The sequence below is a fragment of the Mucor velutinosus genome, assembly GCF_035048745.1.
Source record: "Mucor velutinosus strain NIH1002 chromosome Unknown tig00001563, whole genome shotgun sequence".
In the NCBI taxonomy this organism is placed as follows: domain Eukaryota; kingdom Fungi; phylum Mucoromycota; class Mucoromycetes; order Mucorales; family Mucoraceae; genus Mucor; species Mucor velutinosus.
This window is the reverse complement of record NW_027041904.1, coordinates 1,003,835-1,023,729: the sequence shown is the minus strand read 5'-3', so window position 1 is coordinate 1,023,729 and position 19,895 is coordinate 1,003,835. Positions and strand designations below refer to the sequence as shown.

General features: G+C 41.6%; 12 protein-coding genes across 12 annotated transcripts; 6 read left to right on the top strand and 6 right to left on the bottom strand.

The window, feature by feature from the left end:
- Nucleotides 1-43: 43 nt before the first annotated feature.
- ATC70_008939 (uncharacterized protein) lies at nt 44-2,541 on the top strand (the record flags this gene model as incomplete). The annotated part of the gene is made up of 8 exons (XM_064828181.1): nt 44-273; nt 328-419; nt 473-603; nt 664-1,390; nt 1,467-1,852; nt 1,905-2,090; nt 2,149-2,298; nt 2,350-2,541. 8 exons carry the CDS (start codon nt 44-46, stop codon nt 2,539-2,541), a joined length of 2,094 nt encoding a protein of 697 aa, XP_064685383.1.
- A 359-nt stretch (nt 2,542-2,900) lies between these two features.
- Nucleotides 2,901-3,481, bottom strand: ATC70_008938 (uncharacterized protein; the record flags this gene model as incomplete). Its single annotated transcript, XM_064828180.1, has 4 exons — nt 2,901-3,028; nt 3,089-3,160; nt 3,221-3,413; nt 3,470-3,481. The coding sequence occupies 4 exons, from the start codon at nt 3,479-3,481 to the stop codon at nt 2,901-2,903; spliced, it is 405 nt and encodes a 134-aa protein (XP_064685382.1).
- A 729-nt stretch (nt 3,482-4,210) lies between these two features.
- PAT1_2 (DNA topoisomerase 2-associated protein pat1) lies at nt 4,211-4,526 on the top strand (the record flags this gene model as incomplete). Its single annotated transcript, XM_064828179.1, has 2 exons — nt 4,211-4,274; nt 4,345-4,526. 2 exons carry the CDS (start codon nt 4,211-4,213, stop codon nt 4,524-4,526), a joined length of 246 nt encoding a protein of 81 aa, XP_064685381.1.
- Nucleotides 4,527-4,591: 65 nt separating this feature from the next.
- Nucleotides 4,592-5,142, top strand: ATC70_008936 (uncharacterized protein; the record flags this gene model as incomplete). The annotated part of the gene is made up of 4 exons (XM_064828178.1): nt 4,592-4,640; nt 4,695-4,789; nt 4,855-4,967; nt 5,025-5,142. The coding sequence occupies 4 exons, from the start codon at nt 4,592-4,594 to the stop codon at nt 5,140-5,142; spliced, it is 375 nt and encodes a 124-aa protein (XP_064685380.1).
- A 567-nt stretch (nt 5,143-5,709) lies between these two features.
- Nucleotides 5,710-6,786, top strand: ATC70_008935 (uncharacterized protein; the record flags this gene model as incomplete). Its single annotated transcript, XM_064828177.1, has 1 exon — nt 5,710-6,786. The coding sequence occupies one exon, from the start codon at nt 5,710-5,712 to the stop codon at nt 6,784-6,786; it is 1,077 nt and encodes a 358-aa protein (XP_064685379.1).
- Nucleotides 6,787-6,838: 52 nt separating this feature from the next.
- Nucleotides 6,839-7,641, bottom strand: ATC70_008934 (uncharacterized protein; the record flags this gene model as incomplete). The annotated part of the gene is made up of 3 exons (XM_064828176.1): nt 6,839-6,893; nt 6,947-7,442; nt 7,512-7,641. 3 exons carry the CDS (start codon nt 7,639-7,641, stop codon nt 6,839-6,841), a joined length of 681 nt encoding a protein of 226 aa, XP_064685378.1.
- Nucleotides 7,642-8,066: 425 nt separating this feature from the next.
- Nucleotides 8,067-8,348, top strand: ATC70_008933 (uncharacterized protein; the record flags this gene model as incomplete). The annotated part of the gene is made up of 2 exons (XM_064828175.1): nt 8,067-8,150; nt 8,208-8,348. 2 exons carry the CDS (start codon nt 8,067-8,069, stop codon nt 8,346-8,348), a joined length of 225 nt encoding a protein of 74 aa, XP_064685377.1.
- Nucleotides 8,349-8,615: 267 nt separating this feature from the next.
- On the bottom strand, nt 8,616-9,671 carry ATC70_008932 (uncharacterized protein; the record flags this gene model as incomplete). Its single annotated transcript, XM_064828174.1, has 3 exons — nt 8,616-9,153; nt 9,211-9,568; nt 9,629-9,671. 3 exons carry the CDS (start codon nt 9,669-9,671, stop codon nt 8,616-8,618), a joined length of 939 nt encoding a protein of 312 aa, XP_064685376.1.
- Nucleotides 9,672-9,772: 101 nt separating this feature from the next.
- Nucleotides 9,773-10,298, bottom strand: ATC70_008931 (uncharacterized protein; the record flags this gene model as incomplete). The annotated part of the gene is made up of 3 exons (XM_064828173.1): nt 9,773-9,830; nt 9,894-9,972; nt 10,034-10,298. 3 exons carry the CDS (start codon nt 10,296-10,298, stop codon nt 9,773-9,775), a joined length of 402 nt encoding a protein of 133 aa, XP_064685375.1.
- Nucleotides 10,299-10,705: 407 nt separating this feature from the next.
- ATC70_008930 (uncharacterized protein) lies at nt 10,706-12,325 on the bottom strand (the record flags this gene model as incomplete). Its single annotated transcript, XM_064828172.1, has 4 exons — nt 10,706-11,861; nt 11,940-12,085; nt 12,142-12,239; nt 12,307-12,325. The coding sequence occupies 4 exons, from the start codon at nt 12,323-12,325 to the stop codon at nt 10,706-10,708; spliced, it is 1,419 nt and encodes a 472-aa protein (XP_064685374.1).
- Nucleotides 12,326-12,496: 171 nt separating this feature from the next.
- Nucleotides 12,497-13,230, bottom strand: ATC70_008929 (uncharacterized protein; the record flags this gene model as incomplete). The annotated part of the gene is made up of 5 exons (XM_064828171.1): nt 12,497-12,553; nt 12,612-12,763; nt 12,826-13,030; nt 13,092-13,120; nt 13,173-13,230. The coding sequence occupies 5 exons, from the start codon at nt 13,228-13,230 to the stop codon at nt 12,497-12,499; spliced, it is 501 nt and encodes a 166-aa protein (XP_064685373.1).
- Nucleotides 13,231-13,792: 562 nt separating this feature from the next.
- Nucleotides 13,793-16,696, top strand: ATC70_008928 (uncharacterized protein; the record flags this gene model as incomplete). The annotated part of the gene is made up of 5 exons (XM_064828170.1): nt 13,793-13,970; nt 14,028-15,679; nt 15,741-15,829; nt 15,880-16,129; nt 16,184-16,696. 5 exons carry the CDS (start codon nt 13,793-13,795, stop codon nt 16,694-16,696), a joined length of 2,682 nt encoding a protein of 893 aa, XP_064685372.1.
- Nucleotides 16,697-19,895: the final 3,199 nt, after the last annotated feature.

The following is a 19,895-nucleotide window of genomic DNA, read 5'->3' as shown; positions in this document are numbered from 1 at the left end:
TCTAAAATTAGGTTCTCTAGACACACAGCAGAGAGACTAGACTATGGTGGATAATAACGATAAAAACCCAAAGGAGGCGTTGAATCACTCGATATTTGACGATCCAGTAGATTTGTTCAATTTCAATCAAATTCAACCCTCACCTTCCTTAACTTATGCAAAGATGATCCAAGCTTCTCGTTCCGTTCCCGGCTCCAGAAGGAATTCAAATGATGACCATACTTTGGATCTTTTGTTGGGCACCAAACTATCGTTGAATGATCGAGAATCTGGGTATGGCATACATATTCATGTGCTTGTACATTGTACTCACAGGTTGAATTTTAGTTTTAGTAGAAAATTGCCCTTTGCCATGACTCCCCAAGAACCCATTGGCACATTTTCTCAAAAGCAACAACGGTCTTTGGACGAACCAGAAAGTAAATGGTGGATTTCCATAAAGCTGCCGCATAAATACTAATATGTTATATAGTCCCTCTATTCAATCCTTTGTTAGCCAAAGCAAAGGAATCTCCAAATCGTCAGTATGCTTCTCTAGCTCCCAATGTACCCTCCTCTGCTTCCGTAGCATCTGCATCAAATGACGATGAATATGCTGGATTGGTAAGCTTCTTTTCCCTTGTTGAATCAAGACAAACGTTGACACTTATGATGCATTATTAGTTTACAATGACAAACCTGGACAACCAGCCAGCAGCCCCTCGCCCAGTGGTCGCGCCTCTCAACAAGCCCACGCATGCTGTCTCACCGCATCCGCCTCCATGGATACCGCCCATGACGATGATGAGCCCTATCCACAACGACCCAATGGACCAGGCTAGACGTTATTCGTACGGCTGGCACACCAAACCGCCACAACAACAACCTGTTCAAGATCGCCTGGTGACATCTCAATCTCAAAATGATCTTGCCAGCATGAATTTCACTCGCGACGTCTTGTGTCCTCAGTTCCAGCAGTTTGGTTTCTGTCCTCGCCATGACATGTGTCCGTTTGTGCACAACGCTTTTATGCCAATGCAGCAGACGTCTGTTATTCCACCTCCTCCTCCACCCACAAGCTCATTATATCAACATTATACAATGAATCCCACACCATTGCCCTCGCTTCAAAAGAACCAGTTTTATCCTAAAAAGAAGAACTTTGACAATAATCGAAGATCAGACCATCATCACCAGCAACACCAACAACAACATCAACAGCAGCAGCAGCAGCAAGATCGATTTGCAGATGCAGAAATTGGTGATTTCGTCGGCAAATTGTATGAGCTCTGTAAGGATCAAAACGGATGTCGTTTCTTGCAAAAGAAGATTGAGGAAAAGGAAAATGGCGAGAAGAATCTGGAGATTGTGTTTGATGAAATTCATCCTCATTTCACTGAGCTCATGACAGGTAAAGTAAAACGAAAAACTGCATTACGTCATTGTCGTGCTAATTGGAGTGTGTGTGTGTGTGTGTGTGTGCACAGATCCTTTTGGTAATTACTTGTGCCAAAAGATGCTGGAAAAGTGTAATCACGATCAACGCACTGTCATTGTTGAGACAGTGGCACCTGAATTGGTCAAGATTGCATTGAATATGCACGGCACTAGAGCTGTCCAAAAGCTGATTGAGTATCTATCGACTCCTGGACAGATCAAGACTGTGATTGCTGCTCTCACTCCCAATGTTGTTACGTTGATCAAGGATTTGAACGGAAATCACGTGATTCAAAAGTGCCTACATCGCTTGTCCTCGGACAACAATCAGTTCATCTACGACGCTGTTTGCGATCATTGCATTGAAGTTGCCTCTCATAAACATGGATGCTGTGTGCTGCAAAGATGCTTTGATCATGCCACGAGTGCTCAAAAGGTATGTTGCATTAGTCGGAAGAAAGCATTGGAGGACTGACATGATAACATAGGATCAATTGGTGGAGGAAATTGCCAGACATGCTCTTCCCTTGGTACAAAATCCTTTTGGCAACTATGTTGTACAGTATGTGCTCGAGTTGGGTGTCACTCGCTACTCGGAAAGTGTTATCCAGCAGTTTGTCAATCATGTTTGTATTCTGTCTGTGCAAAAATTCAGCTCCAACGTCATTGAAAATGTAAGTGGGTTGGACATGTGTGTATTAAGATTTCATGCTCATGTGTATGCCATTGCAGTGTATTCGTACTGCTCAATCACCCACCCGACGTCTGCTGATTGCTGAGCTTGTCAATCAAAGCGTCATGGAGAAGTTACTACACGACTCGTTTGCAAATTACGTTGTCCAAACTTCCTTGGATTTTGCAGATGAGGATCAGCGAGCTGAGGTAAGTCTGCTTCTTGTTCAAGGTGTATCAACATCTCATTCTTTTGATTAGCTGGTTGAATGTATTCGCCCTTTATTGCCTACTATTCGAACAACACCTTATGGCAAGCGCATTCATAGCAAGATTTTCCGTGATACCAAATCCAGTGGTGGCAACAAACCTCAGTCTATTCAGCAACAACGTCCTACTAAACACGATAATTTCGGTCATCATTTTGAACAGGGAGAACCTTCGTATCAGTAGATTATTGTACTTTTCTTTCTTTGTAATTTATATATTCTTGTAACACTATTAAACACCATTGCTTTTTGTCTTCTTTCGTATTAGTGATGTATGTTGATGCAAATTGATGTGATCCACATAGTGAAGTCATTTAGAGGGCAGGCTCAAGCCAGAATCCAAGGTCCATCTCATGACGCTTTTCAACTAGATCCATAAACCACATATACATATCATGCCAAATCAATGCCTGCTATTGAATACCGACCAGAATCCTACAACATGCGATTTTGTCGAACCCCTGATACCTCCACAGAGGCAGCATTTCATTCAACACAACACAACACAACACAACCATCTATTGAATCAAACCACGTACATATTTATTCAGCAAAAGGGTTATCGATTTCCTTCATACCATCAAAGGGTGAAATAAGGATAATGGCTGTTCCACGGAGTACTGATAAACCCAATTGTCTTGTCTTTTCGGTAATGTATCCAGTCTCCAAATCTACAAGCACACAGTGAATAAAACGGCCATGGTTGTCAATGCTGCTGCTTGCATAAATACCTTTTTGATATTCAATTGTGTCATCCAAGACTAAATTCAATAGGGGATCATAGCCCTTCAAAGTGCCAACAACTAGGAAGCAACTGTTTATCACTGCATCTCTTACATTTGAATACCTTTCTCACATCATACCTTCTCTGCCACCATTGAATCGAACACGAACTTTCTTATCCATATATTTGCTTGGGTCAAAGATGGATTCCTTCTTGGGCTTGTCTTGTTGATTGTGATATCCACCACGACCGCCTCTAGAACTACCTCCTCCTCTGCCTCCTCCACGACCTCCTCGTTCTCCACCTCTGTTGTTGTAATGACCACGACCACCCTACAAGTTATGAAAATGAATACTCGACGTCGCGTTCAACATCCATGCCGGCTTACTCTTTCAGACATGATTTCTAGATAGATTTTGCATGTTAGCTTAGATCCTTGAAGCAAACTTGCTGCTCTGCATGTTTACCTTTTGATATGTGCTTATTGATGTAACGAGAAAAGAAGCAAGTTGGCGTTGCAGTCAAAATTTCAAGTGAAATGAAAAATGAGACACAAGAAAAACCCGTCCATCATCAACTCACAGCAAGATAATGAGCGCTTCAAAATGGCTGCTAGATCGCTCATAGCAAGACAATCCGTATAAAGCATTGTAATGGGCCTTTCCTGCTAGTATCCAAGAATACTGAGCGGTTCCCTGAACACTTCTTGTTAGTTTTTTTTTTTTTTTTTTTTTTTTTTTTCTGATAGCTATCCAGAGATGTATTTCAAACTGATCAATGCCAAATGTATGTAGCTGCGCATGAAAGAGCACTAGTTGGTCATAAAATGACATGTAGTATCATGGGATGAATAGCTACAGATCAGCCATTATGGTATTTTGTACCGAACATTTGATATTTCATGCCTACATGTATCCATAGTAGGTGTCTCCTGCTTGTCTTCGAAACAGAGCTGTTTTAAAGATCAAATGCTCATTATAAATGGTGACAAAGCATTCAAGTGAAACAATGCAGACATCCCACAAGCGATGGTCCACGTGATATTTTTTTTTTCTTCATGATGGTAGAAAGCGCGCATTTCGTTCTTTCCTCTCGTTTTCTGCTTTTTATTGTATGTACTTTTATTAGCATGACAACAGCAAAGAGTGCTTCCTATGATTATTTGATCAAACTTTTGTTGATTGGGGATTCCGGTAAGCTTACCAGCAGCAATCGGTTGGTGCGTCTAGGATGGGCCATTCACATTTCATATTGTACGTGTAGGTGTTGGTAAAAGTTGCTTACTGCTACGTTTCTCGGATGACTCTTTTACTCCATCCTTTATTACAACCATTGGCATTGATTTCAAGATTCGTACGATTGAGCTTGATGGAAAGAGAATCAAGCTCCAGATTTGGGATACGGCTGGACAAGAGAGATTCCGCACAATTACTACAGGCAAGTAGACATCTCGGTTGTTACTCTCTGTAGTAGTGAATTGACTGCGCCTTCAGCCTATTACCGTGGTGCAATGGGCATTTTACTAGTATACGATACAACCGATGAAAGATCCTTTGCCAGTAAATACTCTTACAAGTGGATGGGATGTATGTAGGATTAATGCTCCATGCTAGATGTAAGAAACTGGTTCTCCAACATTGAACAGCATGCTAGCGAAGGAGTCAACAAGATTTTGATTGGCAACAAGTGCGATATGGAGGAAAAACGGGTAAGTCAATGAGGAAGAAGGCTTACAGCTATCATGTTGCTCATCGAGACGGAAACAAATAAAAGGTCATTACCAAGGAGCATGGCCAAAATTTAGCCAATGAATTGGGTGTTCCATTCATGGAGACAAGTGCTAAAGCAAACATCGGTGTAGAGGAGGCCTTTTTCGATCTAGCAAGGTAGAGGCTGGGCCTTTTGCTCGTTTCATTCATCATTCAGCTAAGCGTTTTGTATAGGGATATTAAGAAGCGATTAATCGATACACAGCAAGCGCAACAATCACGCCAGAGAGAGGAAGTCAGATTGGATCAATCTTCGCCTTCGAAAAGCAGTTCGTCAGGTGGATGTTGTTGAGAACATGTTGGCAAGGTTTTTTTTTGGGTGGTGTGGTTTGCACTTGCTGATTTAGATGATAATAAATGTATTTGCATAAAATATGTTGATTGGAATCTATGGGATTCGAGGTTGAAGGAAGGTCTCTTCATACGCTGACTATTCATTTGCATGGATTGGACTTTTGATCGAATGATTGACGGATAGGAGTTATGTCTTGCTTTTTATTTCTAGTAATAGCTTTCTTTTTTTTTTTTCTTTTGATTGACGACTGGTGCAATGCGTAGAATTCGCATCGTGCGCTGCCTGGAGAGGAAGATCATGCATCAAGATGAGTCTTGACTGCATTGCGATGGACACAGGATGCATGACTGCAAGCCATGAACAGGTGCTTCAACTAGTACAAGCAAGACAAGACACATATTCTCTGTTTGTAAGTGATTTTGAATGGTATGATGATAAAAGAAGAAACTTCTCTTTTGCAAAGTGTATTTAGCAGGGGGGGGGGATTGCTTTTGAATTTAAATTCTTTGGCAAACAAATTTGCTTATTTCCTTCCTTTTTTTCTTGCTTTTAAACAAATTCAACATGACAACCTTATTGAAGAGAGCGTTCAGCATAAGCCAAAACACTCTACTACTCCAAAAAACTACCTTGCCGCTTTTGTGCACGCGTGTGGTCTTTGCCACAGCACCCTCTCGGATGTTCATTCATACCACCGGTGCCATTAAAGAGGAAAAAATCGATATCCGTCGAGAAGAAATACCCGCGACACCTGCTTTCTCTCCCATTGAACTGCTTCGTGAAAAGGCCTGGAAAATTGAGCGACAAGCAGCATTGCGTTCTCGCTGTAACTGGACAAAGGAAGAAGATCAAAAGTTGCTTGATTTGATTGCAGCTCATGGTAAACGATGGACCATGCTGTCAAGCCACTTTGTGGATCGTTCACCCAGCAACGTCATGAATCGATACCGCTTACTGATGGACTCTTCTACAAGAGGACCTTGGGCCAAAGAAGAACTGAAAGCACTGGAAAAGGCGGGCCAAGGAAAAGCTTTTCACGAAATTCAAGATTGGAAGGCCATTCAGAGCCAATTGCCTAGACAGCGACCCACATACATGATCAAACAGACGTACAAGCACAGCATTGATCCCAACATCAAGCATGGAAAATGGTCAGAGGAGGAAATCGAGAAATTGACATCACTGATTCACAGATACGGCGAAAAGAACATGCAACAAGTGGCTCTAATGATGGGTTCAAGAACTGCTAGACAGTGCTTGGAGCGTTGGCGCTGGCAAATGACGAATGAAAAGAAGGGACGATTCTCCAAGGAAGAAGGTGATCAGATTCTAGATGCTGTGTCAAAGTACGGCGAGAATTTTGCAGTGGTGGCCAAGGTGACAGGTATCTCACGTACGCCGCGCCATATCTCACAGCACTACCACAACGTGTTGGCACCCGACATTGACAAATCAGAATGGACATTGGATGAAGAAGAAAAGGTGTACAAAGCCTGCATGAAACATGGACGAGACATGATCAAAGCAAAGGAGGATTTGGGCTCAAAGAGATCAAAAAGAGACATGTGGAATCACTTTAATCGGTACGAAAGATTGTATGTAAAAAACAAGGCTGCTGCTCCTTCTGAAAAATCACAATAAAAATGGCAACACTGCCTTTCGATTTTGAGGATACGTGTCTGGAAATTGATGCTTATACCATTGATGTGTACGCCATGCTCTTGGAAACAAGTTGGCTGCTGTGGAGACTGAGAAAATGATGGCAGGAATGCTTCCATGGGTTGCAATGACGTATCCCAACCATTCCATGGTCTCTGAAAAGTAGTTGGGACAACTAATGTACTCGAACAAGCCGCCATGAGGGATAAAGTATCGCTTGTTGCCGTCGTCTTTCTTGATCTTTCGCAATTGGAACAAAATGTTGTCGTGGTGTATATTGGACACAAAGCCTGACAGCCAAATGGCCATGCCAATCCAAAACTGAGCATCTGTCGCATTGCTATGTCTTCCAATCCAAACACCATTTGTGTAGCCATTCAAGACATTGAACGCAATGGAGGCGAGAAATGCCAAGATGTGAATTGGCGCCATGGAGGTGGCTCGAAGTGGATAGATGATACTGCGATTGATGTAGTGGATGATCCAAGCAGCGGAAAGCATGATTTGGAAGGGGGTGCCTGTGGGTCGAGTAAACAGAAGAGAGGTACCAAACATGATGGGCGAAATGACCTCCATAAAAGCCCAACTCCATTTGCCAGGCAAGCTCCAATCGACGCCCAGTTTGCCTGCAAATCTACCTAAATGTAGATACAATCACTTCAATTCCTGCAAGATAGACTACGCGTTACTACTTGATGTCTGGTTACCATACGGAGCATTGACAAAGAACAAGGCTGGTACCATCAGGAATGGCAACGCAGCGTAGATGCCTACAGCTGTGTTATATGTGGATTGCTTTAGCCAATATCTTTTGATAGGATCTTCCATGAGTGCCATTTGTATAGAGAGAAAAGAGAGCAGACATTGTTATTCAAACTCGGTCATTATAAACGCGGTCAGTGAGTCCGAAGAAAGAGCATGATTCCTGTCATTTTAATCAGGACGATTTTCCCAGATCAGCATTTGTCTACATTTCTTTCGTCTTTGTACCTGCAATATGGAAAATGGAAAACAGTGGTTTCATAGTGGTATATACATACTAGCAATGATATGAACGGATTATGTGCTCACATTTGAAAGATGCCAATGGCTTGCATTTGCTGTTTGAATCCTTCTCATTAAATGACAGCGGCAGCATGTGGATAGGCTATTTAGTTGTTTGGCTAATATGCACTGTAGAAAGATGGACATCTCACTGTTCAGACACACAGTTCTTCCAGCAAGGCACTACAAACCAATATGTCTTTATTATCAAAAGAACAATGCTTTACGGCATTGCCACTACAATGCGTCTACTGTACATGCTAGTTGTCATGTATTTCAATACAAACCTGTTCATCGCTGTGGTATGCATAAATCAAGAGTATGCACATATCTTTTTCTCACCGTCAAGTATACTATAGGTACTATCCCTGGTACTATCGCAATTCATCATTGAAATCATAAAACTCAAAAAGCAGCTCAACCATGGCAACGGATACAGTGATCTGCGAAGCAGCAATGAACACTTGATTATACCAAAAATTGTCATTAACGATGAATAAACCGTTTCTTCTCTCTATACAAAGGGGATGAGGTTTTAATGTAATTGCAATTTTCAAATATCTATGATTAATGTAAGTAAAGAGGTGATAATTTAACAATTCGATGAAGAAGATATTTGAGAGAAAGAGAGAAAGAGAGAAAGAGAGAAAGAGAGAGAGAGAGGGAGGGAGAGAGGGAGAGAGGGAGAGAGAGACTTGATGCTGAAAGGAAAGAAAATTACAGAAATTATATACTATAAGGTGTATATCTATCAAAGATGTACAAATCTAATGAGAGTGATCGTGGTGATGTTTATGTTCATGTTCATGTTCACGTTCATGTTCATGTTCATGCTCATGCTCATGATCATGCTCATACTCATGCTTTTTCGCTGCTGCTGCTTTAGCATCTTCCAAGTAAATCAGGATATCCTGAATATTATCGCAATTGTTCTTGACTGATGATCGCACCAACTCTTCAATTTGATATGCTTTTTCCATGGAGATGACAGGATTCAGTTGTAATACAAGGTCAACATGGTTGAATGGCCCTTGCTTGCGTCCACGCACAGAGTGAAAGTTGATCAAATCCATTTCCGTGTCTTTGACTTTGCTGATGGCCTCTGTAATCTCATCCAATTGCTCGGGTGTAATGCCTTTATCCATCAATTCCTTCATGGAGGATCCCAATAATCCAACACTGCTCTTGACAAGCATGCCCGATACCACAATACCACCTAGAGGATCCAAGACGGGCATGCCTGCATAACTGCCCACAATAGCAACGAGTGCAACAGCACTGGAATAAGCGTCTGAACGGTGGTGCCTGGACAAGCGTATTAGTGTATACGTACCACTGATCCTGCTGACAAATATAGCTTACCATGCGTTGGCCATCAACACCTCACTTCTCTCTGATATACCTACCTTGATGGTAGCTCTGTATAACCATTCCTTGATCAAAACACTAGCCAATGCAAACCAAGCAGCATTAGGATCTAACACACCACCATGACCATGCACATGTGGTGGGGAAGAAGCTGCGGTTGCTGCTGTTGGTGCTGCATTTTCAGCAACATTGGTACTAGCGGCAGCAACAACGGTGGCTGTTGTGTCTGATACCAACGGCCCTGCTGTCTGCAATGTGGCTAATAAGAGATCAAACGAGTGCCATCCAATGCCCACAGCGCCTGCCAATAACAGCGAGGATACAGTGACAGATCCAACTGTCTCAAATTTGCCTACATTCGTGTGTTAATTTTCATATTGCGAACATTTTTCCTATTTGAAAATTATCGTACCATATCCATAGGGGTAAATACTGTCAGCAGGCTTTCTGGACATTTTGAACGTATACAAGGTGACAAAATCACTCAGTAAGTCTGCCAAAGGGGGAGGGGGGGGGGATAGTTATTACAGAGATTCCAACACAAAGCGCTATGCTGCTACTTACCACTGAATGAATGAAGCGCTTCAGCCAACAGAGAGGCAGAGTTCATGACCCTATATACAGACAGTTGGCCTTTGCAGTTCTGCCGAGCTGGCTTCCCGTTATTGTCATCTTACCATCCTGCCGCACCTTTTGCTATAGTCAAGCCTACGTTAGAGGCCAAGCCGATAATGGTGATTCTCGTCCCTTTTTTGCCTATACAACAGAGTGTCAACCCTACTGTGCTGCTCATCTTTTTCTCGACTTGCCAACTCACTTGAGGATTTGAGAGATGCCATTAGATCAGCATCATGGTGGTGGTGTCCGTGCGTGCCATGTTGGCGCACACTGCCTATCAACCATGCTGTGCGAGGTCGATGAAAAGTTGTATTCAAGGCGGCTGTCTGTGGGTGTTGTTGCTGTATGGGCGTCCGTTTCCATGTGGTGCCTGTGCAGAGAGATGTAGTGATATAGGTTCTTTTGGATGTTTGTAGCGACAGGCGTGCGCAACCCAGCATGTGTCTTGCCGTCGTTGATTGCATATTTTTGGTGGAAAGAAAAAAAGAAAGAGAGAAACAGAATTAGCGTGCACTGTCTACAGTTTTATAATCGAGCGATCTTGAGCTTAATTCAAACTCATGTTAAATTGGCTGATTGCCATCGCAATGATGCCCAATTGCATTTGAGGCAAGCGACTGGCTGTTCAGGTACTCGTGTTGCCTATCGAAGCTGTACAGCTTAGCCTGTAGTATAACACCCTCTAGTTTTGATGATTTATATAGATGCTTCTGGTGAATGTGGATGCTTGTAGTACGAGCTACTCGAGATTTACGTAATGGATACGTGATACAAGCATATGTCTCCGTGATTGTCTAAAGTATGGTGTTTATTGTGGTATATGTATATATATATATATGTGTGTATGTATGCGTTTACTGTCTGAACGCCTTTAAATAATAATGCAATTGGCACTGGCATGTGCATTGCTGTGTGCTCCTCCTCCCCGTCTGTGTCGGCCACTATTCAGTGCTGCACTGTATCGACCACTAATACCCAGACCATGCTGCCGATGAATATTGTCCATGGCATGTTCATCATTATGTAAGCCATCCTCCGTTTGTTGCTGCTCCTCTTCTTGGAATGAGTAGAAGCTCTTGATGGACAGGAATGGGCTTGCCTTGGCCAATGCCTTCCGTATACCCATTTCGGTCACATTGGAGCAATCCAGCACCTCCATATTCAATTTTCTCTCTTGTTGTTGCTGTTGCTGTTGCATATGCTGTGCTATCAAAGTCAATACTTGGTCCGTAATGGTGCAGTTGTCTAATTCCAAATGCTGTAGTTGGTGGCAGCTATTCACCAGATACACAACATCGTCATCGGATACCTGCGTGCAACTCGATAGACACAGTCGTTGTAGATGAGGTTGATGATTTGCAATGGATCGAACAGTCGCTGCTGTGATTTGATGCACATCTTCCAGGTCGAGGTGGACAAGAGTGTGTACTCGAGCAAACAAATGACAGAATCCCTGATCTGTCATCAAGACACAGCCAGCTAATTCCAAATGCCGGATGTGCTGTGTATATAGAGCTAAGGCCAATAGCGTGGTGTCCGTCAGTCTGGCGCAACTGGATAGATTCAAGTGTGTGAGTTTGTGTTTGGAGGGCGATTTGAGGTAGGATACTAAGGCTGTGTCCGTCAAATTTGTGCAAGCAGCCATACTGAAATGTGTTAAATTTGGCAAACTGGATCCTAGTGATGCCATGGTATCGTCGTCTAATTGAGGGCAGCCATTGATCTTCAAATAGGTTAGTGTAGAGCAAGATTGCTTCACAAATGCCAAGATGCCATTGCCAGTGATATTACGGCACCAGCTCATTTCGAGTCTTTCTAAATTTGAGCATGTTGCATGAGACAGTGTTGAAGATTTGACTGTATCCAGACCAGAGACGTTCAGCACCTTGAGGTTGGCGGCATGTTGCAGAAAGTAGCTTAGGCTGGCAGATGACACACCTCGACAATCTTTAATGTTCAACACTTCAAGATTAGGACATGAGAGAGATAGTGTTCTGAGTCCATGACCTGTCAGCTGAATGCAACCTCTGTGTGTGTATTAGTGTGTGTGTGTGTGTGTGTGTGTGTGTGTGTGTGTGTTGCACTCTCAACTCATGCATAGGTACCTGAAATTGGCTACTTTTAAAAATCGAGCAGACGCCTTGAGTAATCTCACAATTTGATCCATGGTGATTATTTTGTAGAATGGATCTGTATCGATTGTCGTCCACAATGGGCCACTGTAGATCAGATGATACCATTTACGGCAAATCTAGAATTGGGCATTTCGTTATTTTATGAATAAATTGCATTATTCAACAAGCATACCACAGTCGATTTCAAAAGATCTTGAACCGGTAGTTGAGCGAGTATCTTTAATTGGAGTTCGTCTGGCAACTGCAGTAAACGGCAAGGCATGGCTGGATCTATACACAAATATCGGTGTTAACAGTATGCTTCCGTAACAACATGTCGTCGTTTCCATCGATATACCTGGTTCAATCAGAGACATATTTCCTCCTGCTCAAAGAATGTCCAATGTGATAAGAATGAAAGAGAAAATGAAAGAGGAAAAGCGAACAAAAAGCATGAATTAGCCACTCTTGTATAAATACACAAAGAATAACGAGATAAACTTGACAGTCGCATGATCCAAACATTTGCACGCACAAAACATAGTTTATTACTGGTGATTTTCAATCAATTTACCAACAAAGAGATACTTGGAAGCAAAGTGTTGCTAACAAACAAAGAGTGAGTGACATGTGGGGCCCATTATTTACATGAGCTATACCAACCTCCCATTCTCTTAATGACTCCCATTCATCAGCGGCAAGATCTTCCAGCTTATCAATCGGTTCATTGGGATCAGTCAGCATATCAGCATCAAATGAATTCTTGGCCAATCCGCGAGAAGCATCATGTCCAGCAAAATTAGCATAAGGTCCACCTAAAAACATGCATCCATATCAAACTTCTCTCTACTTGCCATTTCCAAGCTGATTCTCTTACCTGGTCCGTAAAAGTTTCTACCTCGAGTAACGTCATAGATGGACCCATTGACAGCCATTAAAATACGGCCCTCCTTGCCAAGACCATCAAAAGGTAAAAGGTCCAGTGGTGTATAATTCCTGAAAACCATCACTTCTGGATGCTTTGCTTCTTGAACTGCTGGCTTGCTTGAGCTTGCATATGATTTAATGACATAGGCTAGTATCTAGAAAACACACATGAGCCTCTCTCACACATACAAGTGATGAATGATGCTGAAAACTCACAGCGATGAGTGCCCAATTCAAAGGGTTTTCTATAGAACGAGATGTTAGTTGGGTGGATGTACGCATTGTTAGATGAAATACCTTTTAATTGCTTCATCAATGTATTGATGGTTGTTGACATGGTGCGTTGTGTAGACATGGTGTGGTTTTGCAGAAGAAAAAGAAAGAAAAGGGTGTATCCATAAAGGTGGGGATGGTGTTTAAAGCCGATGGCGTCCCCGCGTGAGTCCAAATCAGGTACAAAATCGAACAGTCAGCACATACTCGACCAGGCAATAAGACATGATAGACAGAATGACCTCCTGTCCTAGTAGATACAGCTTTCAGAAAATATAGATGCTGTTAGTACATATCAGAGTAGAGCATGGAGAAAGCAAACAGTGCATTTAGTTCATCTTGACCGAGAAACAATCCTTGAAAACCCCCAATGTCAAAATTAGCGTATTGTTCAATGGTATCCAGTGTGTCTTTTGAGTGAAATCAGATAGATGTGTTATGGAGCTGTCTGAGCGGCTGTCTATCAAGTCTACTATCACTCTATTGATGCATTTACAATACAATTAGATTACCTTGAGGTTACTGTATTCATCGTCTTGGTGACTGCATTGATTGATTGACATTCCTGCGATGCCAACATCAATAAAAATTTTCCTCTTTCTTTCCAGATAGTGCATCTTATACCACCTATACATATCACCATCATGAGTTCCGATAATCAAACCACACCAATTACAGATAACGAAGCATCAAAAGAAACAAGCGAAACACCAACCGTCGAGTCATCTAGCAACAGCAATAATGCCATCGACGTTCATGCGCTGAAGGAACGAATCATTGCCACAAATAAGCTTTTTAAATACTTGTCAGATGCAAAGAATGGTATATTTTAGACAGATTGAGCAAGCAAAATGAAATACTAATGCACTAATACAATAGAACTAGCAGCTCGTGAAGCTCAAATCAGCACATTGAATACTAATCTTGGCCTATCCATCAAGAGTCTTCAAGAATCAGACGAAAAATGCAAGAAATCAGCAGAACAGGTACAAGCTCTGGAAACCCAATTAAAGGCGAAATCAGCCCAGTTTGATGCACTGTTTGAAACCAACAAAAAGCTGAAAAGCGACCTCAAAACACAAGCAGATCTCGCAAAGAGAATGGGATCCAGTGCCGCCGAGTTCAGAATAGCCAAAGATCAAGTAACCAAGTTAACGCAAGAGAATCATCAATTAAAGGAGGCATTGAGCAAACTACAAGCTGAGAAAGATCAAATGGATGAAGATGCGATGGAGACAAACATCAATCACAATCTGACAGTCGAGTCATTGCAGGAGGAGATCAATGACCTCAAATCTTCATTGACGACGGATGATTCGGCATTGGTATCACTGAAATTGCAATTGGAGATGGAGCAAAAGAAGGTTTCCAAAGTGAGTGCGCACAACGAAGCACTGGAGGAGCGGTTGAGCCTAGCCAATGAGCAGATCAAGCAGCTACAGTATGAAAAGAGTCAAAACATACATGCATCTAGTCAGGTCAGCACAGAAGCGACGGATGAAATGAAACGTGTGCACGCCGAGGAAGTGGCGAGTTTGAAGAGGCACATCCAGCAGTTGAACGTCAAGCTCGAGAGAAAAGTAGCTGTGCCAGTAGCAGCGAATCCACCCACACAACATCCAGACTTGACCAAGAAATACCACAAACTGCAGGCAGAATACCAATTTATTAAGAGAACGAATGCATTTCTGGAGCAAGAATTGCGTAGAGCGTTGGAGAATGAAGCAGAACAAAGAGGATTTGTGTCAGATAACGATGTGGAAGATGTAGATATGGATGATACAATCGTATCGCCTCCAAAACCAGCGCCATTACAAGCGATAACGCAAAAGAGTTTTGTGATTCCCACTAAAGCACCCACCTCAAATACAGCTAGACCCAGCCCACTCAAAGAAGCTGTTGCCAAGTCTCGAGACCCTCGTCTTGCTCACCAACAGCAACAGCAACAGCAACAGCAGCAGCAACAGCAAAAGTCAGCAGCTGAGGAGTTGCTCCTTCAACAAAAATCAGGGCTCATTGCTCCAGCACCACAAATCAATACAACCAAGTCGGTCAAGAAGCGAAAGAGCCTGTTGGAGAAGTTTGCCACTGCCAAAAACCCATCCAGAGTACTTGAGAGAGCGGCTTCCAATGCACCTGCACCAAGCCTGTCAAAGAAGCGCACGAATAAAGAAGTGGACATGGAGGATCAAACATCGTCTTCCTCTACTTCAACACCTGTGTCTGAGACTAGTGTTGCCAATACACCAGTAGCCAAACGCACCAAACCGGATTATCATTTGAATCATGTCATTGAGGGATTGTTTAACAAGCAAAAAGGAACCATACTGCCCAGTATGGAGGAATCAAACGAGATCTTGCCCAACTTGCTGGAAGAGATCCAAGATTGCTATGCGCGAATCAAGTCGGTTGCAGTGCTTACAGACACTGAATTGGTCGAGTTTGGCAATTCTGAATTGCAGTTACCCAAGTCAATGGATCAACGTGAAAAACTGTATGCATGGTTCTTGGTCTGCTTGTTCAAGATAAATGTAAGTTGCTTAGAGTGGAGGTCTGTAAGGTAAAGTGCAGTGTGCTTACCCTATTTATTAGAGAGATGAGTTTGATCAGTTCATGTTCATGTTGGCCAAAACCATCTTGCATTGCCCACCAGCAAAGACGCCACTGAACCACAAACTAATGTAAGTGGGGTTTGTTTCGTGTTATTTATGTCGCTAACAACTTGTAATAGTCGTTTGGTGAGATTGCTCATTGTCGCCTGCAAGTCTGAAAATTCATTTGGCCGGCTTCGTTCCTTGATCTATGGATTATTCAGAACAAAGGCGTTTCACTCTTCCATCATCCCTATCCTTTTGAACGCAGGCATCATTTGGAAAGAGAGTTTCCTGTTTGAGGCAACGCAACCGCAATTCACATCTTTGCACAACACCTTTGTATCCAGTATTTACTTCATCAGCTGTAACTCGAGTTCAGTAAAGAATGTAAGCAGTGATTTGCCCGTGTCAAGTATAGTATACTAACATTTGTCTGTATAGATGAACAGCATGTACGACCAGTTATCTAACACCTTTAACTGGCCATCCAAACCAAAGCCAATTTTGGAGTGCGTACAAGATGCAATGACAACGTTGCAGAGTGATTACTTTAAACAGCTGCACACAGAGGACAAGGACAAGTTTGATTTGCTTTCCTATAACCTGATCACTTCTTTTGAATTGGCATTTATCGTGCTGGATGATTGGAATCAGACCTACGACGTGTTTATCCGAACCAGTCTTTGGCCATTACTGAATGCAGAAGTGATCGACGTCGTAGCCATGGAGCTATTGGGCGTACTTGCAAGATTAGGCGTTTCCAGTGACCCGGGAAAGCCAGATAAGCCAGGTGTGGTTACTTTGCTCAATACGTTCTCGACCATCATCAAATTAGGCGAGGATATTGATCCTAATGAGAAGCACCTCCAATTTGCTGCCTCCAAGGCCATGGCTGCTGTAGCTGGAACCCATCGTGATTACAGAAAATTTCTCATCAGCATCAACGACATCTAAGTCAATGCTTCTTGCTGAAATGTGTATAAACATGAACTTTTTACTTTGCAAAATACATTGTATATATAATCAATAAACACTCTATAATATAATATTCTATTCTTCTCGAAAAACCCCCTTGTTTGTGCTACAATTCAGAAGTTGGGGGGGGGGAGGAGGGTTACATTAACATCGGATGAACCCATTTTCGACCTGTACTTCATTGTTTAAATTTACCCCGTATGGACGGACGGGCATTTATCTTTGCTAATCAAGATTCAGCGTGGGCATAGATGGGTGTGAAGCCCTTGTTCAAGCGCAATGCCTGCTAATATTCCCTGTCTTCAGCTCCAACACTGGAAAATACGACCAGGAAGCAATTTCTTTGGCTTGGCACTCCCCAATCTCACTGCATTATCACTCATTATTTTGATCGCTAATTGCCAAATCGACGCCCTTGTTTGTACGCTATAAAGATATGTTTAAGAACTTTTATCTCGAGCAAACGAAGGATAAAGACTCTTTTATGATTATACTGGATACTATGATATGTACACCGAACGGCTAGACATGTTCTCAATTTATTCATCCAGATGTTTGCTCGACATTGGAGCTAGTAGTGATCGACGCTGAACCCTTTGCTCAACGATGATGATGGCAACACATAAATTAAATGGAAGAGGCTTGTGTTGTATGAGAAATATTGAGCTTTTTATGCAATTCAAGACAATTTGATATCGAGATAAAAACATGCTTGTGTTGATTTCTTGCTTGTCGGCTCATATAAGGTTTTATAAACTTCCTAATTGGATTATCGAGATTTGTCTGAAATACGAAAACTTATTGTCGCTCCCATCGAGATCGAGTCCATTACTAAAATTGTTAATATGGTCAATTCTCGCGTCATCTTAGACAGAGAGACAGTGCTATTTCTGCATGTGCATGCACAATAGACTCACAAGAAACCTGATTTTTTTATTCTATTACCTTCTGTCACTGTATATGCTTCAGATCAAGATGGGTGAGAACGCCAAAATGAAAAAAAAAGAGCTGAAACACCAACTGACATGGCAGGAAGAATACCATCGAATAATTTCTGGTATCAAAAGGTCGTATATGAATGTAACCAAGGCATATGTATTATTCGCTGACGGATGTCAGGCTCTGCTCCACGTTGTATGTATAAAAATTTTCTGTTTAGAAGCCATCACATATTGTTTTATCTTACATTGGAAGAGGATTGTGAAAACATGTACTGATGAATGACATGAAAAAAAACCTATGCAGATGCATGAAATTCATACAACCAATTCGATTCTATTCAATTTTGTATATATTAGAATAAGGAAAAGAGTGCAAGCATATGCATGCGTTACTTGCTTGCTAATGTGGTGGAACCCTTTAGAACAAAAAATTTCGAAATCCATAGGGAAAAAGGTCTAACCATGTCGTACACTCAACCGTTCATCAGACAAAATACGATCTTGCTATAACGGGGTCTATTAGCGTCCCCCATAGCTGAGAAATTAAACTGTTTTTACAAATTAGTACGATAGGGCAAATTTGTGAGGATCGCAAAACACAGCTTGATTTCTCGATTTCAGATTTGGGCCTCAAGTTTGGCGATCTCTCTCTATATAAGCAACCCCATATGGGTTCAAATTTTAAAAAGGATCAATTGCAATTTTTTTTTTACAATTACAAAATCAAGCTACAAAATGAAGTGCTATTCTACCAAAACTAACAACCAATCTTGTGCCTATGCCACTATTTGCTCTTCTTCAACGCCTTTAACTACAAATAACTCTGCTACACCGGCATCAAACACACCCACATCTGGCATTAACATTGGTTACCAGTTTGAATCAGGCTTTTGTCAATACTGCGGCGTGGATACATTCTTGTTCTCTCATGAATTCTGGTGTCGCTTCTCACCACAATAATTTCTCTCTCTACATTAATAATTCATCTAATTCAAGCCACTGTTATATTATTTCATTGCTCATCAAACAAATTACCTTTTCAATGTTGTACATTAAAGATAAACCCCTCTATACCCAGATTTATTCCAATGATCTTAATAAAAAAAAAAGTTCCCCCAATCTTCTCATTATAGTAATCTTTTTTCTTTTAAAATCTATCATGTTCCATTGGTGTTATGTGAACAATTGCTGATGCATTGGCATTCAAAGTTAAACTATCAAAATCCATCCACGTGGTGGTGATAGTTGAATGCCATTTATTTGTTTGGTTATCAAGCATCTTTTTCGATACATTTGTCTATACCTTGTTGCATGAATTTTCATTGCATTTGAACTTGTTGGGATCGCCAAACATCCAGGCAATATCTATTCATGCCACGACATTGCACTTGATTCACGATCGTCCATGTGGGTTATGCTGGCTTGGTACATGGAGTTTTAAAACAGCATTCACATCAGTATCAAATACGGTATAGATCTACCAGCTCTAGCGTATGAATCATTGCACTAAAATTTTAGTTGAGTATAAATATTGCAACTCGATAACGCAATATTTATATTTGAGATGATTTTACAATTTGTGAGATAAAAAATCAGATACACATCTGACTCATGCTCATGTCAATAACATTTCGATCTAGTTGACATAGCTTCGTTTTGCTCATGATTCAGCAAGATCGAGACAAGCATACTAATTGAACTAGCTTTTACTTGCAATCAATAATCTGTCATCACAAGATATCAGGCTTGATACGGACCACCTTGAACATTCTTATGTACCACCTCCTGACTCCACACTTATGGCACTTGAGTGCAATATGAAGTATATTGGTTCGTATAAGACAGAATATTTTACATTTACATTTGAGCACTGGACAAGGCTCAAAGACCCTTTGTTCGCATTTAACAGCATCCATATGAAACCCTAAGTGAAGAAGAGCGACAGGCCTGGAATTTTATCAACGAGGATGCTTATATTCGACTCGACCTTCAAATGAGATTGGAGCCCTGATACAACCTTTAAAGATATCTTCATCATATACCGAATTAGCTTTTCAGATAACGGCAGTAGTTTCTTTTAGATGAATTAATGCGACAAATACTGGCTACATGTCATGTTGAAATGCTGCAAATCATGATTAGAAAGTTGCGATCACATATATTCTGCTGATGAGCCAGGCTGACAGGTATTGCCAGACATGAAAATGCCCACCAAAAGCAAAAGAAAGTATCCAAGC